The 16,294-nt window shown below is 42.4% G+C and overlaps 1 protein-coding gene across 5 annotated transcripts in view; it reads right to left on the bottom strand.

Annotated features, from left to right (window-relative positions):
• Window positions 1-1,386: 1,386 nt before the first annotated feature.
• Window positions 1,387-16,294, bottom strand: part of fbxw7 (F-box and WD repeat domain containing 7) — a 128,628-nt gene continuing 113,720 nt past the window's right edge. For all 5 annotated transcript variants that reach the window (XM_030420188.1, XM_030420197.1, XM_030420181.1 and 2 more), the window contains 4 exons: window positions 10,968-11,149; window positions 8,875-9,100; window positions 7,243-7,453; window positions 1,387-4,150 (listed from right to left, as the gene is read on the bottom strand). In XM_030420188.1, the coding sequence (XP_030276048.1) occupies window positions 3,882-4,150; window positions 7,243-7,453; window positions 8,875-9,100; window positions 10,968-11,149 (888 nt within the window). In that variant the 3' untranslated portion in view covers window positions 1,387-3,881. The remainder of the gene's footprint in view (window positions 4,151-7,242; window positions 7,454-8,874; window positions 9,101-10,967; window positions 11,150-16,294) is intronic.

Below are 16,294 nucleotides of genomic sequence, written 5' to 3'. Positions count from 1 at the left end.
TAATGGCTTTGAGAACGGAAAAAACATATCTAGAAAGCATTTACAGGAGGTATTCCTCTACAAAGACTGTACAATCTTCAGAGAATAGAAATGCAGGAATGCTCTTTAGGTTTTTTCCTTTGGTGGCTAATATGAAGGACTACCTGTCACACACTCACAGAGCCCGAGGTGATCGTTTTGTCCGTCATCTGAAGACCTTTTATGTGAGATATTAAACAGAAAAACTTTAAAGCAGTATTTCACAGCTGGAAAAGGTGGTCCTTGCATAAAACTGGGCTCTCTACAGAGTAAAAGAGCACGAATATTTTTTGAAATTTGTGCCCCATGACCACGGAAAGCAGAGAAGAGAAGGACTGTGGTGCTCGAAAGGCTGAAAACCTACAACAACCAGAATGCACTGCAACAAATAAACACTCTTGCTGATGGATTTGGTTCAGTTTGGCTTTTTGTTATTTGCTCATTGCTTATTTTGAAACAGAAACAGTATGTAGGCCATCTGGTTACAAACAATATCATAGTATTGTCAGCGCTGCATTGTTTTACAGCCAGTGTGTCGCCACTTCCTGTTTAGCAGCAATAGAGAACGATCCTAAACAGTTAAAGGCTAAAATATGTTTCTGGAAACAATTGCCTACATTGTTTCCAGAAATGTCTTAGCAGGAAACACGGAGAGAAGTTTTAAATCATTAATTTGCTGATTTTCAACCAGCTCTCTATCACTGCAGCGTTGGTAGTATATGTGCAAGTTCCCGTTTAAGAAGCTGGTATCACAAAATGTTCCTTATTTAAGTTTGGAAAAGTGACTTCAGGTTTCGGTTTTCCCTTTTGCTTAAATTCATCTGCAGCAGAACTGCAGCCAACAGTCGTTTTTAAATCAAATTTTTATCTTTTCATTTTTTGATTGTCTTGTTAATAAAATGGAGAAACCCGAGCCCAGAGTCAGTCCATCAAGTCGCTCGTTTCTGCTGATCAGACAGTATATCTGGTGTCTTTTGCTGGATGAACGACTCAGTTGTGACAGTTGTGTTAACTTTTAGATTAACCGACCATTCATTACTGCAAGTATTCTGCTGTGCAAGTGACCGCTCCTTATTTATTTCTGCTTTTTGGAGAGTTGCGGCCCCATTTCATGTCCCTGTAAAGTACTGAGGGAGGCAGGAATTGCTATTGCAGACCTTTGAGACTTATACGACATATTGGGATTGCAGTTTTAATAGACTCGAAGTTATAAACTGGAAATATGACCTCTTAGGCAGGCAAAATAAAAAATAACTTATGATCTACAAAGTAAAAATCCTCCAGAAGTCCAAATCGCTTGTTTGCTGCGATAAATTTTAGCCCTACAAACCTGCACTGCGTTAAATGTTCAAAGCAGTCCCTCGTGGATGTTATTAACCAAATAATTTGCTTTATTGAACATATAAGATGCCTTCACACAGGTAACAAAAACAGACAACTGATATGCTTGAAATGAAAAAAGAAAAACCCACATTTTATTGCACTTAAGTTATAAGAAAATAAAATTCTAAGTGAATCAAACAAATACACAATCCCTTTAAGGTTTTTTCTGTCTGTTTTTCTTTTTTGCCAGGCAGTTTACATGAACTGAAAAAATAAAACACCTGCAACAAATCTGATTTCTCAAACCAGATCATAAATTAAAACAGAGGGAGAAAACAACGAGAGGAGATAGAGCGAGATTGTTTTCTTTTTTTTTTTCTTTTTTAATATACAGTGTTATACCACTTTCACAGTTCAGCTTGAGTTGTGACTCTTGGAGATTGAGACGATTTTTCGTTTTGGCTACAACGTTTCTGTTCACGTTTTTTTTGTTGCCTTTGTGTTTTTGTTTTTCCTCCCGCCGACGATCCACGAGTCTGTGACCGCCGCCCGGACGAGCGACCGCCGCCCACATGTAACACTAAGACTCCTGGCAGCTCGACCTGTCAGTCAGTTGATGCTTGTGATGGTCTCCTCTGTTGCTTCAGACATCTTTGAATGGAACAACAATCACACACGGATACGGACAGTTTCTCTCATTCACGTGTTAAAAACCGATACATCTGCTAGTTTTTTTTCTTTTTTTTCCTTTGCCAGTCCACACGGCATTTGTACATTTCCCCAAAGAACAGGCTGAAAGAGCGTTGTCCCAAGGAATGTGTTTACAAGTTGCCCATTAACACGCTAACACACGCATCACATGCACGCACACACGCACACACACACACAAACACACACACACACACACACGCACGCACGCCAACAGTGTACATCCCCTTGTTTTCCTCTCTGCAGGCGATCCCGTCAGTATCTGTCGGACACGCTCCCTCCTCTCAGCCTCGTAGAGGCACGTTTGGCTCAAGTTTCAGTGGCAAAAAACAAACAAAAATAAAAACAAAAATGTCGGATGTTATCTTTTTTTTTTTTTTTTTTCATCTGTTGTTTCTTGAAGTCCAAACATATAGAGTTCAATTTGGAATTTTGCCTGGGACTAAAACGTCGCAGCAAGTAAAAGTTCCCTCTCTCTTTTTTCCATTCATCTAGCAGCATAAATACAGTTTGGCCACTGGGGGAAAACAGTAGAGGGGGAAGGGGCCGGGAGGGGTGGAAGGGGGGGCTTCAGGGGCATTAATCCACAGCGCTTAGAGCAAAGAACCTTTACTTTCTCCCGTCACAGCGCCGGCATTGAGGGAACCACCCCAGCTAGACTCTGAAAAATTCTGGACAGCATTGATTTTCTTTTTTTTTTTCTTTTTTTTTGTGTGGAGACAGAGCTCCAAACGCAGGTATGTAGAGAACAGAAAGGAAGAACAAACAACTCAAATAGAAAGACGAAAAGAAGAAGAAGAAGAAAAAAAAAAAAACCCTTGACTGTGACATAATGACAGCAAACCTAAACAGAGCAGCTTTCTAATACTGGGATTTGTTGCTGTTGGCAACCGCGAGGAAAGACAAAAAAAAAAACAAACCAAAACAAAAGAGGAACCCCTTTCATATGATAAACCAAAAAAAAACGTATTGAAATTCACAGTTGTGTTTGTGTGCGATATTGTAAAGAAATCAAAAACTACTGAAACCGAGTGGAGAACAATAAAGAACGGAAATGGAGTGACAAGAAACGAGCCTGATTACAGGCTGAACCCTCCAGACGCTTTCTCTCCTCTACAAACGAGCAGCTCTTTAGGTGTAGCTGTGTGCGGAAATTTAGCTTTTAAAAACGTCTGCCACCTTCCTCGATCTTTACGGTTGGCCGTTTTGAGTGTATGTGTGTGTGGGCGCGCACTGATGGGAGGAGGGGTGGGGGTGGGGTTTGTGTGTGGAGGTGGGGGGGAGGGTCTTTAAAAAATAATATATCTCTGTACATCTCAAAATCTGTCAGGCTTGAGCGAAACCAAGTCTCTGTGAGAAGCTGACTCCGAAACCGAAAAGGGTTGAGAGTCGCTTCAAAGAGTTCAGTCGTCATTCCTTGTCTTCCTCTCTTTTTTTCTTCCCAGCCAATCGGGGGACAGACCGGTCGTGCCCTCTCCTCCCCTGCCTCGTTTCCAGCCCGATCCCCTCCAGCTCCACCTCGTACTGGTGGTGGTGGTGGTGGTGGTGGTGGTGGGGGGGGCGGGGATTCAAAAGCAGAGGACTGAACACATGTGAGGGTCTGTGGCTCCGTCGGTAACATTTGCCCAAAGGGGACGGGGGACGGGGAGAAGATGATGGTAGAGGACAGGACGGCCCACTGTTGGTGGTGGTGGTTGTAGATTTTGCGAGTTTGGGTGAAGAGTTCTGGGCTGCGGGCCCCCCGGTTGTCTAGGTGCCTCATCTCCCATTCCCTCTCGATTTCCTTCCTCTCCGTGGTTCGCTCTCTTCGTCCTTACCCACCACGTCCCTCCTCACTTCATGTCCACGTCAAAGTCCAGCACCAGCAGCTTGGTCTCCTCTGTGCCGTTGCGGCTGCCCACCGCGCACACCAGCTTGGTGTTGGAGGCGCGGATGCGCCACACCACACCGCCGCTGCCGCCGCTCTCCAGAGTCACCAGGTTTCGGATGAACTCGCCTGTCTTCAGGTCCCACAGTTTGACCGTGCCATCGTCCGAGCTGGTGATGACAAAGTTCTTGTTGAACTGGAGGCACGTCACGGCGCTCTGGTGCTTGTGGGGACCTGAACACACAAAGAAAAAACAGATGGTTAGAGTGATGAAGTCTTCTACCGCTACTAGAACCTTTAATAGAGAACTTCAGTCTGATTCCTACAAGAGGAACCGGAGTCTATATTTAGTACCTCAGCCATAGTTTGGGCTCCAGGGGAAGACGTTTCTGATGGCCCAGGAAATATCAGGGGCAGCGCTTTTTGTCACTGATCAAACACAAGCCTCGAGGCAGCGAGAACTTTAGTGAATTCTAATCCTTTAACCGTAAAGACTTTTATTCACTGTTAATGTTTCCATATTTTACAGCTCTTTGCTCTGATATTAAGTCGGTCCACCGCCTGTTGAAGACTTTTTCTTTCTTCAGTTACTTTTGTACAACATTTATTCAGACAGATTGCGAGATTATCGATGCTAGGACTCACAGTGGGAATTTCTTGCATTATCTAAGAGATAAAGTTGTGTATAACATGCAGATGGCACCTTTGCTCATATTATTTCTCAGTAGAGATTAAACATCTAGGAATGTGGATAATATAAGGTTTTACCGTGAATCGCTTTGAAAGCAGAGTAAAAGATTTAATTAAAAAAATGCCTGTAACCATAACTAATTAAAAAAAAAGTATACTAAAGCACAATTATTATCAGCTAGTCAATTAATACTGAAACAGCAACCAGATGAACTCATAAACAAAAGATGCACGAGGTCGAACATCTTTGCTGGATTACATGCGCGATCCTAACGCGCTAAATCAATATCTTATTTTTTAATATCACGGTTAATTTGAACAGGATAATCATGATATTACATTTTCATAACGTCTCGAAAAGCATCAGAAAAACAACAACAGGATCCCACTTGTTACCAATGAACCCGTTTACTGGTGGAATTTTCCAAACAGGTGGTTTTGGGCAGTCTTTTGTTGACTGGCATCAAATTCAGAATAAGCATATAGCTACAAAAAGAAGTTGATGAGTTAAAACAATAAATATATAATCTTTTGCACTCTTTTAAATTGATTGTTCACATTCTGTTTGACTGTTGCTTTACAAAGTCTCCCAGCTTTTTGGAATCAGGGTTTGAAAACATCAAAATATGTCTTCTGAGGAAACTGATCACAAGACGAGAAGCTTACAATCTCTACGACACAAGTTATGGAGGAAACCCTGCCCTGTTTTTTTTTTTTTTTTTTTTAACATTGTAGTGCAGTGGATGGCTGAATTTAAACTGAGAGCTGCAGCATAAGAGCCCAGTTACAGGATAAAGAACTCAAAACAAAACCTCTGTAAGCCTCTGAGACGATGGGAACAAGCATCTCTTATATTCCTGGAGCTGTTGTGAGAGCAGTGAGGTGTTCAGGAGGAGCCGCAGCAACATGCCAGGATTCAGGCCTGTCACTGTCACGGAGGCTAAGCAGCTCCGGCTACACCTCCGTCTGCCGTGTTTGTGTGCCGGCAGCTGGCAGGAGGCCACACTAAAAGTGAAGATGGCGGCTCTCGCTGCCTTCACCGAGGTGACTTTTATTCCTGACTGTATGCGTGCGCCGACTTCAGATTGCCCTTAGGGCTTGAAAATGATATCTTAATTAAATCAATTAGGGCGACACAAAACACAAACAAGCTGCAGAATCAAGTGCTGGCAAATGAAGAGCTTTTCACTGACGCTTTTTTTCATCCAGACACATTTAATTTCTCTCCGTTTTCACAACCCAGTTTTGCAGAGAAGATTTGTCAGAATCTCACCGTCGACAAGCGTTCGCATCTTTTCCATTTCTGTCTCTGGTTAGATCAAAGGCTGCGTTATTTACCCGAGTATACAATGCTGCTCTGCACCAACCCCCAACATGCCTGCCTCTCGCCTCTCGCCTCCCTCCCTCCTCTCCAACCATTATCACAACAAAGCAGCCTGCCCCATCATTACCTATACTCTCTTCAGCTGACAGTGAGGACCTTGTTGTCGGCCTATTGTCTTATCGCAACACTGTAATGAATGGCAGGAATTGTCCGCTGACCTAATTATATGACCTACAAAGTACCCCGGTCCTCATCTCTTCACTGTAGTCACCCTCTCTTCTTCTTCACAACAAACGCATGCATCCTCCCCCCCCCGGTTGGACGGTTCTTATCCCTCCCCTCCCTCTTCAGACTCTCACTGGGGCATCCTTTTGTTCAGCTGGTGTGCGCTGGTGTTTGTAGGAGCAGCACACAGGGTTGTAGTTTGCTAATGAGGGCATTTAGGGGTGGAGCGCTGCTGGTCGCCGCCGCTATTCAGCAAAGGATTTCCCAACTTCCTGTGAGGCACCAGTGCCGCTAATGGAGTTTAAACTATTCAAAACAGACACAAAGGAAATGAGACTGTAATCGGGTCCAGCAGGCCCACAAGGTGTCGGCTCACACAGACAAACGGGTCGTGTAGTCTGGGGTTTTAATTGGACTCTCAGTGTCACGGCACAACTTGCGTGCGTCGCTCAAGGCTGGTGCTGCTGACATTTTTCTACATAGAGCTAAATATTATTTACACTTCTTAATGTTTATATTAACAGTTAAGTGTCCATATGAATTCTTCTGCAGCCTGTTGCATGAACTACTTACACTACAACCGTAATTAAAACATTGTTGCAGAAAGTGATTTTCTTTTCGGGTATAAGGAAGTTAATGTTAAGTTAATGTATAACAGTAGCTACCAGTCTTCATCGATTTACCTCTCGTTCCACATGTATTCCTATAAAGGGACTTTAAAATTGAGGTTAATTAATACTGTTGGCTATACAAAAGTGGATTTTAATACAATGTTTTTCATACAATTGAACTACCAATGGATTAGATTTGTTTAAGGGATATTAATGATAATCTTTTTTTCCAACAGTAGTTACAGAGTGACTTATATCGGCTTGCGAAAGGTGTAAATTAGTGACCAGGTTAAATGTGTTATAAACCATTTTCATTAAATTATTTAACAATAAATAATGTGTTAATGACTAACTCACAACTAATAATTAATAAACTATAAACTTATTTTTATATTATGATGGTTATCATAGACAGTTATTGTTAAAACTTAAACATAGCTGGTGCAACAGTCCGCTGTGACGGCGGCGACGCTCACCTTGCAGTGTCTGCAGGCACTGGCCCGTCTTGATGTCCCAGATCTTGACAGTGGAGTCTGCGTTGCCTGAGACCAGGATGTTGTCTTTGAGCTCCATGCCGCTGGTGAGGGACTGATGCCCCGTTAACGTGTGGATGCAGTTGCCCGTCTCCACGTCCCAGACCCTTATAGACGTGTCCAATGAGCCACTAACCACGTGGATCCCATCGAACTGGAAGAGGGAGAGGATCAAGAGTTCAGCCTCGGCAACAGATTGAATGTTGATGGAATTCATTTTCAGTAACCGACACCCGCGCAGCATACTTGGTCTCTATTAACAAACTTCAGATTAAACTCATTGAAATGAATGAATTTTATTGATCTGTGAAACTTTTCTTTTCATTCCCACGTCCAATAGTCGAGCGTCAACACTTTAAAAGCCCAACGATGCAGCGTGGTGCAAAAACCAATCTGTCAGCGCAGTAAACGGCCTCCCCTCACCTGATGTGAGATGGCACCGGCTACAGTGCACTGTAATCACACAGAGTGGGTGTGAGGACATCTTAGAGGGCACAAAGGAAGGAACAAACAACCGACCACATGCACACTTAAGAGCGGATGCATTAAAACATTATAAAGAGTAGAAAAACATCAGTGAAATCAGGTGCGATTGGCTTGTTAATGGCTTTTTTATGAACACCACTGGCAAAGAAAATACCTGAACACAAGAGGAGGAATTTCGCTACTTTAGTGCTTTTACATGCAGAACATGAACACATCGACGAGGCTTACCGCCCTAGAATCACTAAGTGACTGCACCAGACATTCTGATGTTTAATATTTAGTAACATAAACACAATATAAACACACATAAACACAAAACAACTGTTTCAGTTCAGCTTTTATGCCAGAGTGTGAGACACTACAGTGACTTCCTGTGTGCATAGTTAGTTGTTTTTTAGTGGATGGCACAACAGATGTCTCCTTGCAACCAGTTTGCACATAACAAGACTTTTACCAGAGTAAAAAATCCATAACTTTGTTGTTCTTGTAGCAAATTACTAGTTTAAACCAGTGAGTAGGTTTGAAGAACAAGATTTCTGATTTGCCTGTGAAACCCGATCCTGCCGTTTTCTCGAACGCTGTGCAAAAACCTCATCAAATACAAAAATGTCCGAGTAGTTTATAAGATTACGTTGTATGCATGGCTCCTCCTCTTCTGCCTGGTTTCATCAACTTCAAATTTCCTGCTAACAGAGCTAATGGAGGTGCAGCAATGGAAGAAGACTCTGTAAAACTGCATTCAGTCGGGCTGTCTTTTCCTTCAGAGCCATTTTCGCAACAAGAAATGGCTCGCTGACAACCAAAAAAATGTGAACACCGATGCTATTCTTATCCCGCCTGTACAAAATGATATTGGGTTTTGCCCGCTCATTTTATCCAACTGTCTTATATGTGCTTTTTATTACAGTGTAGTATGTTTTTCATTTACATTTGTTTCAATGATTAATGGACACGGTCCCTTTTCAAAAATAAAGAATGAAAGAACGAAGATTAAAAATGGAGCAGCCCCTACATCTAATCATGGAGCTGGAGAAGTTGATCTCTAAATGAATGAAATTACTTGTACAATGTGTGTCTGAAGCTGCTCACCTGTAACGAGTACACTCTGTTGGTGTGGCCCTGCAGTGTGTGGAGGCAGGTCTCCGTCTCGGGGTCCCACACTTTGACCATGAAGTCGTAGGCACCGCTGACCACCCGCCGCCCGTCATACTGGACGCAGCGCACTGCCGCCACGTGGCCCATGAGGACGTGTAAACACTGACCTGTCTCGATGTCCCAGACGCGCAGCGTGGCGTCACGGGAGCCACTGACCACCCTGACCGAAAAAGCACAAAGACTGCGAGTCAGGCACTTGTACTACAAGGTGAATGAGTGAGTCTGGGTGCAGCACAAACAGTCAAAGCTGTTGTGAATTCAGCTGAAAGTGTTCTTGTTGAGCTTTACTTATCCACAGAAAGAACATCTCCCATTCTGAAGGGTAAATTCAACAGTATACACAACGCTTTCATTCATCGCTTGGCAGCTGCATTGGCAGAATAATAAGGCAGGTATGAACATCTTCTTTCACTCCTCTGATAACGCAATACCTACAGCATCACATTCATGTTCATACTTGAATGTACAAAAACGCCCATTTAACTTAAACAGCTGCCCTGGAGCAGTGTCTTCCACCCAGAATGGAAAATGAAAGATGAGCTATAATACAGCAACAGAAACTCCCTTCAGGGAAAACTGTTACTCAAGTTTTACATTTCTCAGATTATTACTGTAAGAACAGTTTGGGCCAAGGATGTTATTAAAAACCAAGAGAAAGAAGGGAAACATTTCGAGCTGCAGGAAGTCCTGCCACTGACTGACACTTCGATTCCCGACACTTCAATAAAGCCTGAGACAGACATTCTTCCATATTATGAAATGATCTCTTATCCTGGGTTGCTCAGATTAAAAAAAGAAAACATACTGTAAATACACACTGAAAACACTCTTTAGCTAAAAAAAATGCCTCGAGGCGCAACATAGATGGAAATCACCAACATGTTATTCACTGTCTGCCTGTAGCTCGCAGCATTTCCAGAGTGAGCGGGTAATCAAATGGTACACAAAAACCTTGGTGGGCCCTAAGGCGAAAAGAGCACTTTGAGTCTCCAGAGTGTAATACAGAGTGAATGAGTGAGCAGCGGTTCACTCAAGATGGCTCACAGGGTCTATTTAAATCACTATGAGACCACATGCTCACTTTCATAGAGATACTGTCCGCTCATAGTGTTGCAGCGATGCTCTTTTTGCTTCATGGGATCACTGTTAGGTTGGGTGTTGGGATTCTAATAATAACAGAGCGTATGGGGCAGAGTTTAAAGAGGTTTTTTTGGGGGTATCTGAACTAACAAGATGCATCCATGTAGATTTGGCGAGCTGTTTCCGTCTGCTTGCACTCTGCTAAGCAAAGCTAACCGTCTGCTTGTGTTAGCTTCAAATTTACCGTACAAATGTGAGAATGTGAAATATGTATTTCACAAAATATTGAACTTTTCCTGTCAGAGGAAGAGAAATTTTTTCACAAATAAAATTGGAACTTTATGCTACAAATGAATAAAAATCCCTTATTCACATATTTAATTGATTTATTTTGAATTTTTATATACGATTTTTTATTGTAATCTCTTCCTAGAGATGCACAATATATCGGCTCAATATTGGGTTATTTATTGGTAAAACTGAAGAAGAATGCAATACATGTTACACAAGACTTCAGAGAGGAAGGAAAATGTCTGCAAGTATTATTATCTGTTATCTTATCTCAATCGACCACAAAAAGCCAGTATTCATCTGTATCACGGCTCATCATTCATTTGGTTTGTTTGGCGGAAAGCCGTAAAAACGGCCATCAAACTTTCCTGAGGCCCAAAGTGACATCTTAAAATTGCTTGTTTTGTATGACCAACCATATAAACCCCAAAGAGATGTGGTTTGATGTTCTACAAGACAAAAAAAGAGCAGCAAATCCTCTCAGACACAAGGAAATATTCAGCAGTTTTGCCCTGAAATAAAAACCATCAGATTAACATTCTGTTTTTTCTTGCATGATATCAAAAACAACTGCTGTGCAAGAACACACCAAGAAGGTGTTGTTCTTTCAATGCAACACAGGCTTAATGACGCCTAACAGTGGGATCGGCCCATACCTTTTCTCATGTAGGTGCATGCAGCGCACTGTTGAGGTATGCCCGTAAAGGGTGTGGATACATTCTCCTGTCTCTGCGTTCCAGACCTTGAGTGTGCGATCAGTGGAGCCGCTGATAATAATGTTGTCTCTCATCTGGGATGACCACACGCCGCCTGTGTGGCCGACCAACGTGCGCAGACACTGAAGAGACAACAGAAGAGGAAGAAGAGGGAGAGTCATGATCAGCATTTTCAGTCACTAACCCTCATGGCAGACTTTGAATGCTAGAAGTTTCAAAGACATTCAGGATGATTTCATTCATATTTATCACATTTGAGTTAAGGAGCTCATAAAATCACATTTGCGCTGACCTCCTTCTGCCTTCCAGGGGAGGAAAAAAAAGAAAGTCAAATGAAATTTGTGTGACCTTTCATGGGAAAGACAAGTTCAGTCCCTGCGTACCTGCCGCTGCTGTGCTGGGACTAAAATCTCTCCCTGAGCTTTTATAATTGCTTTTACTTTATCTGTCGGAACAGTGGGAGAATCATTCGCCTTTGCAGAAAACGGTTGACAAGTGTCTTCAATACAGAAAACGCGGCCCATTCATCCTCATTAGGGATGGCAGATTAGCTATTGATTACCACAGTTATGGAAATCTTTCTGATCAATTGAATTTGCATCTCCACAGTTTGTCTCGTTTGTCCCGCGATTTAATTATCCCAAATGCATTAAATTAAAATCCTTTTGGGGGGAGAGAAGGGAACTGTGGACGAGGTCGGCTGGCGAGTGCCGTGGTTGCGTCAGGTTCAGAGTGGAGCGTGTTGCTGAGGTGTACAACATGTGACCCCCTGACAGCAGCTGATAAGCCGCTGAGCAGTGAATGGCGGCGCAGGGCGAGAAGCTTTATTGCAGAGAGTGAAAGAGGAAGATGATGCTGCAGCCTGTCTCCCCTCTCTCGGTGCTGTGATAAAGAGGATCACTTCATTAACTGTGGGCCAATGTGGCATGACCTTACAATCAACCCCACTACAGTGTTAAAAGTCTTGTTTTATAGCCGCACTCCTTTTTTCTCAGCAGTGAAAAGAATAACGCGGCCGCTGACTAAATTATACTTTATTGTACATTTAAAATCTGGCAGAATCATGGCACTTTTGGAGAATATTGTAGTAAATATTCCGGATTCTGGCAGATAAATATTTGCTTTTCCCCTTTTAACACAGGCCTGCCGTTTATTGTGAATCATACTTTCAAGGATGCAAGGTTTTACTCGTGAATCGAAGCCAGCGGTTGAGGTTCCAAGAACAAGAATCACAGTGTGCGATTAGCGCCTGCTCAAACGCTGCGTGGGAGAGAGAATACCTGAAATGAAGGGCTTAGGCTTCTTTATCCGTCAGTGGAACAAACACAAAATGAGGCCATCCCTGAGAGTGAAAGACGATTTGCATTCTTTTAACGAACCTGTGAAGGACCTTTTTTGAACGCACGTGGGTTTTCATACAATGCTCAGCACTCGCATTATATTTTTATGATTGATTTCACAGTTTGAAAGTAAGGAAAGACGAAAGGAGAGGAGAGACAACGATTTTGTCTGGTTGTTGTGAGTTCTTCAACCATGAAAATGGAAAATACATGTTTCTGCCTGGCTGGCAGGAGCCTATTTAATACAGCTCAACAGTAGATTGGTTCAGAACAGATTCTACATTTAAGTTCAGTCTTAAAACAACCACAGCAACATTTTATGCAAAGTAGGGCTACATGATGTGCTTAAAAATATATAAATATATACAGAGTGCAATATAATTCCGGATTTGGAGTAAGGATTAGAATTTAATAGAATAGAAAAGACAATCTTCATTTTCATATTGCATTGAGCATAATACGATTCAGATAAGATTTCTAGTAATTGTGAGGCCCTGATGCTGTGTAAATGATGAGCATTCACACAGCGTATCCAATGGATGCAAATGGTAGTCATTGAGGCTGCGTAACTGGTATCCAATAGATGTAAATGGTATCCAATGGATGTACATGGTAACCATTAGTGCTGTGTACCTGGAAACTGGAGACATGGAACCCATTAGATGTCACGGCTGGGATGCATAAATGGTACCAAATGGTTTAAACCAAAAATGGTTACGAAAACAAACAAAAAAACACCACATTTTAAAAAAAGACAATTTTCAATTTTTCTCTTTGACAGGTGCCAATTGTTATGTGCAACTACGAACTCCATGGCACCCTGACAGATAAAGTAATGATCTCTCTGCCACCGCCTACATTATTTTCTGTTGGGAGACTTCAGTCCATTGAGAAACTATGACGCCTCATATAAACAGGTATTTTCGCATGTTTTTTCACGGCAACTGCAGAAATTGACTGAGACTGAGATTGATTATTGCAATTTTCCATTTGTTGTGCTGCTGATTTGATGGGTCCTGATTTACTGTTAACTTTAAATACTGTACAATTACACTGCTACTGCTTAAGGCATCATCATTATGGAAACACATGATCAAAGCCTCTTGTGTATTCATGCGCATCCATGCCTAAATGCTAGATGGCTCTTCATTAATTTTAATTTGATCATTTAAGCAGTAATTTCCCTTTAAGCTTTAATCATCGTAACAGTATTCCTCTTAAGTTCACAGCTCCACAAGCATTCTCTAATCTCTGTTGGTCAAACAAAGAGGGGAAGGTAATCTGGGTATCCATGCAGCTAAAGCATCTGGCAGAGGACACCTCTCCCTGGATATGACAGCAGTCAACGGGTCTGCCATCTTAGATCTGCCTGACAGCTGAGACTGCTGCTGACAGGCACCACCAAGGACATGTGCCGCTCTGTTAGGCACCAGGCAGCCACCTCTGCAGCAGTGAGATGTGTGCAGCTGTTTGTATGTGGAAGATTGACATCTTTCACTGAAGCTGGAGGACGGGCAAAGACAAAAGGTCCATCAGGTTCAGACAAAGCTTTTTCAAAACAAGCTTTTTAAAATTCATCCAAACTACAAATCTGTACTGTGCACTTTAATGTCAAACTCTTGTTTTTGCTCAATCTCTGATGCAACATTTTCACCACAATCAAATCCCCATTGTCTTACTTGATCGCTAAGCATCGGCCCAGTTCTTTTCAGAGGTGTGGAAGCATTTACATATAATGTGCTCGTATAATAACTCCCTGATTGCCTCACAGCGAGGGTTCAGTTCACTGTGTTTTATATAACCCGATGAATCAAGGGCAAGACAAAACTGGCAAATACCTGTATCAGTGTTTGTTGAACCTTTGGCAAGACTGGGCTGGAGTAACAGTTTCTGATTAATATTTGTTCAACATTTATAATTTAAGCCATGTCCACGTAAATATCCCTCGCAATGAAGAGATACTCTGCTCTAAAAATAACCGTCGAGTTTGAAAAATACATGATTAACGAACAGTTCGTTGAACATGAAATAGGGATACTTGACTGATTCATTAAACTATTGATAAAGAAATCTGTTACCATCTTGTCAGCATCACAACTGATGCACTATTTAGAGATTGGTAGGGGACACTGCGGGTAGCGGGAACACATGAGAACATCTTGATTCTGAAAAGTGATGTTACAGCACTTGAGTCACACGTTGTCCCATCACAGGGGAATCTTTTTGATCACTTGAAATTGAACACTGGGTCTTGGAGTAAAAGCAGCAAAAGCGGCCGAGGAGAAGTGTTAATGTTGCTCTACCTCTGACACAACTTGCCTGTGCTGCTGTGACCAATGTCTTTTCAATTTAAATCCTCTACCTACGGTGCAAGCCGCCAGAGCTGCATTTCAAATCTCTCCTGTGAAGAAAAAGGACAGATGTAGCTGTTGATCTCTGAGCGTATGAGCCAATTTAGCCTTGTAATCTATAATCGTCCGCACAAACTCATCGCTGATTTGCGGGGAATGCTTTCGCTGATGAATGAAAAGCGACCCGAAATCAAACTTGATATATTTTCAGAGCATGTAGGTGACAGAGCAAAGAATCGAAAACCCAACGCTTTCAGCTTAATGGCAACGTTTAAAAAGCGACTTCAGAGTTCTTCATCTCTGTTGATCATCGCGCTGCTATCTCTTATTGATCCAATTCTGAGCAAGATCCAAGTTGTGATGTTAGCGGCTGAGCTGTGAAACGGTACCCCGAGCTTTCTTTGAAGTTTAGGGATTGATGTGAAAGATAAAAAGGCACATCAAGGTCAAACAAATCGCTTCTAAAAAGGAAGGTTATAGAGGAGATATTTGCCTAACATCCTGGCTTTTACAATATGGCGGACAAGGATATCTGCATGTGGACTGGAAGCCTGAAAGAGCACCTTTACGGTCCTGCATCGCACAAAATGACGGCAAGAAAAATGCACCAATCAAATCCTCACATACGCAGGGAAGGACTGTAAAGAATGTTGACAGCGGTGAGGAAAAACAAATGCAGGTGCTGGTAATCCCATTGTACTTTTACTTTACAGTTTTACTGGCATCGACAGCCACTTCACCCGAAATGGTCGACTAGGCTTAATTGGCCATTCCTCTCGAGTGAGGGATTCTCTCTCTGGTGTTGAGAGCTCAGGAAGCAAAGAGATGAAATCCACCGAGGGGATGTGCTCTGAATTCAGCAACACCCAAACAGAAAACGGATTACGGCTCATCTCGTCTTCATGACTAATGTAAACAAACAAATCTGAGTCGGATTAACGTTGTAGGAACCACAGAGAATATATTGCGAGCCCGCGTGACGCAACACTTGAATGCAGGGTGGTTTCATGAAAAAGCAGTTGAGCCTGTTGGTGATGTGACTCATCGCAGACTTCCACCACCAATATGGAGCCCACGCAGCTGTAACTCAACAACCTGTCATCTACATTTTAGTCTTTGGGTGAAGGAGAGCCAAAATCACGCTCCATGCCTATCGGATGACCTTGGCGAGATCTGTTCAGATCAGCAAATGCTGTGACTGATATGCGTGTAATCACCAGTGGGCTGAAAGCCAACTTTACTATCTGTTAGACCGAGTCTTCGCAGTAATGAAAAGCCAGCTCTCTGGTCTATTGTGTCCCATAGAAAGAGACACCTACTGCAGTGTGATCATGCAGAATATCAATTTCTAAGGGCTTTTCTTTTTGCATGTGTTTTTATTTTTGTGAAAATGAAATGGCAAGTTCACAGCCCAACCGTATCTCATTTATTTGCCAAGTGAAAGTGAAAGGAGTAGAGTGGAGACGTGAAATATGCAATAACAGTTGACAGAGGATTTTTTGCACAAAAGCTCTTTTGAAAATGGAGTCCTACGCTGGAGGCATGAAAGCGCCGCGATTTGCGACAATCTGTGAAC

Source organism: Sparus aurata, chromosome 1, assembly GCF_900880675.1.
Source record: "Sparus aurata chromosome 1, fSpaAur1.1, whole genome shotgun sequence".
In the NCBI taxonomy this organism is placed as follows: domain Eukaryota; kingdom Metazoa; phylum Chordata; class Actinopteri; order Spariformes; family Sparidae; genus Sparus; species Sparus aurata.
Note: the sequence above shows the minus strand (reverse complement) of the source record. Positions and strands in the feature narration are given on the sequence as shown.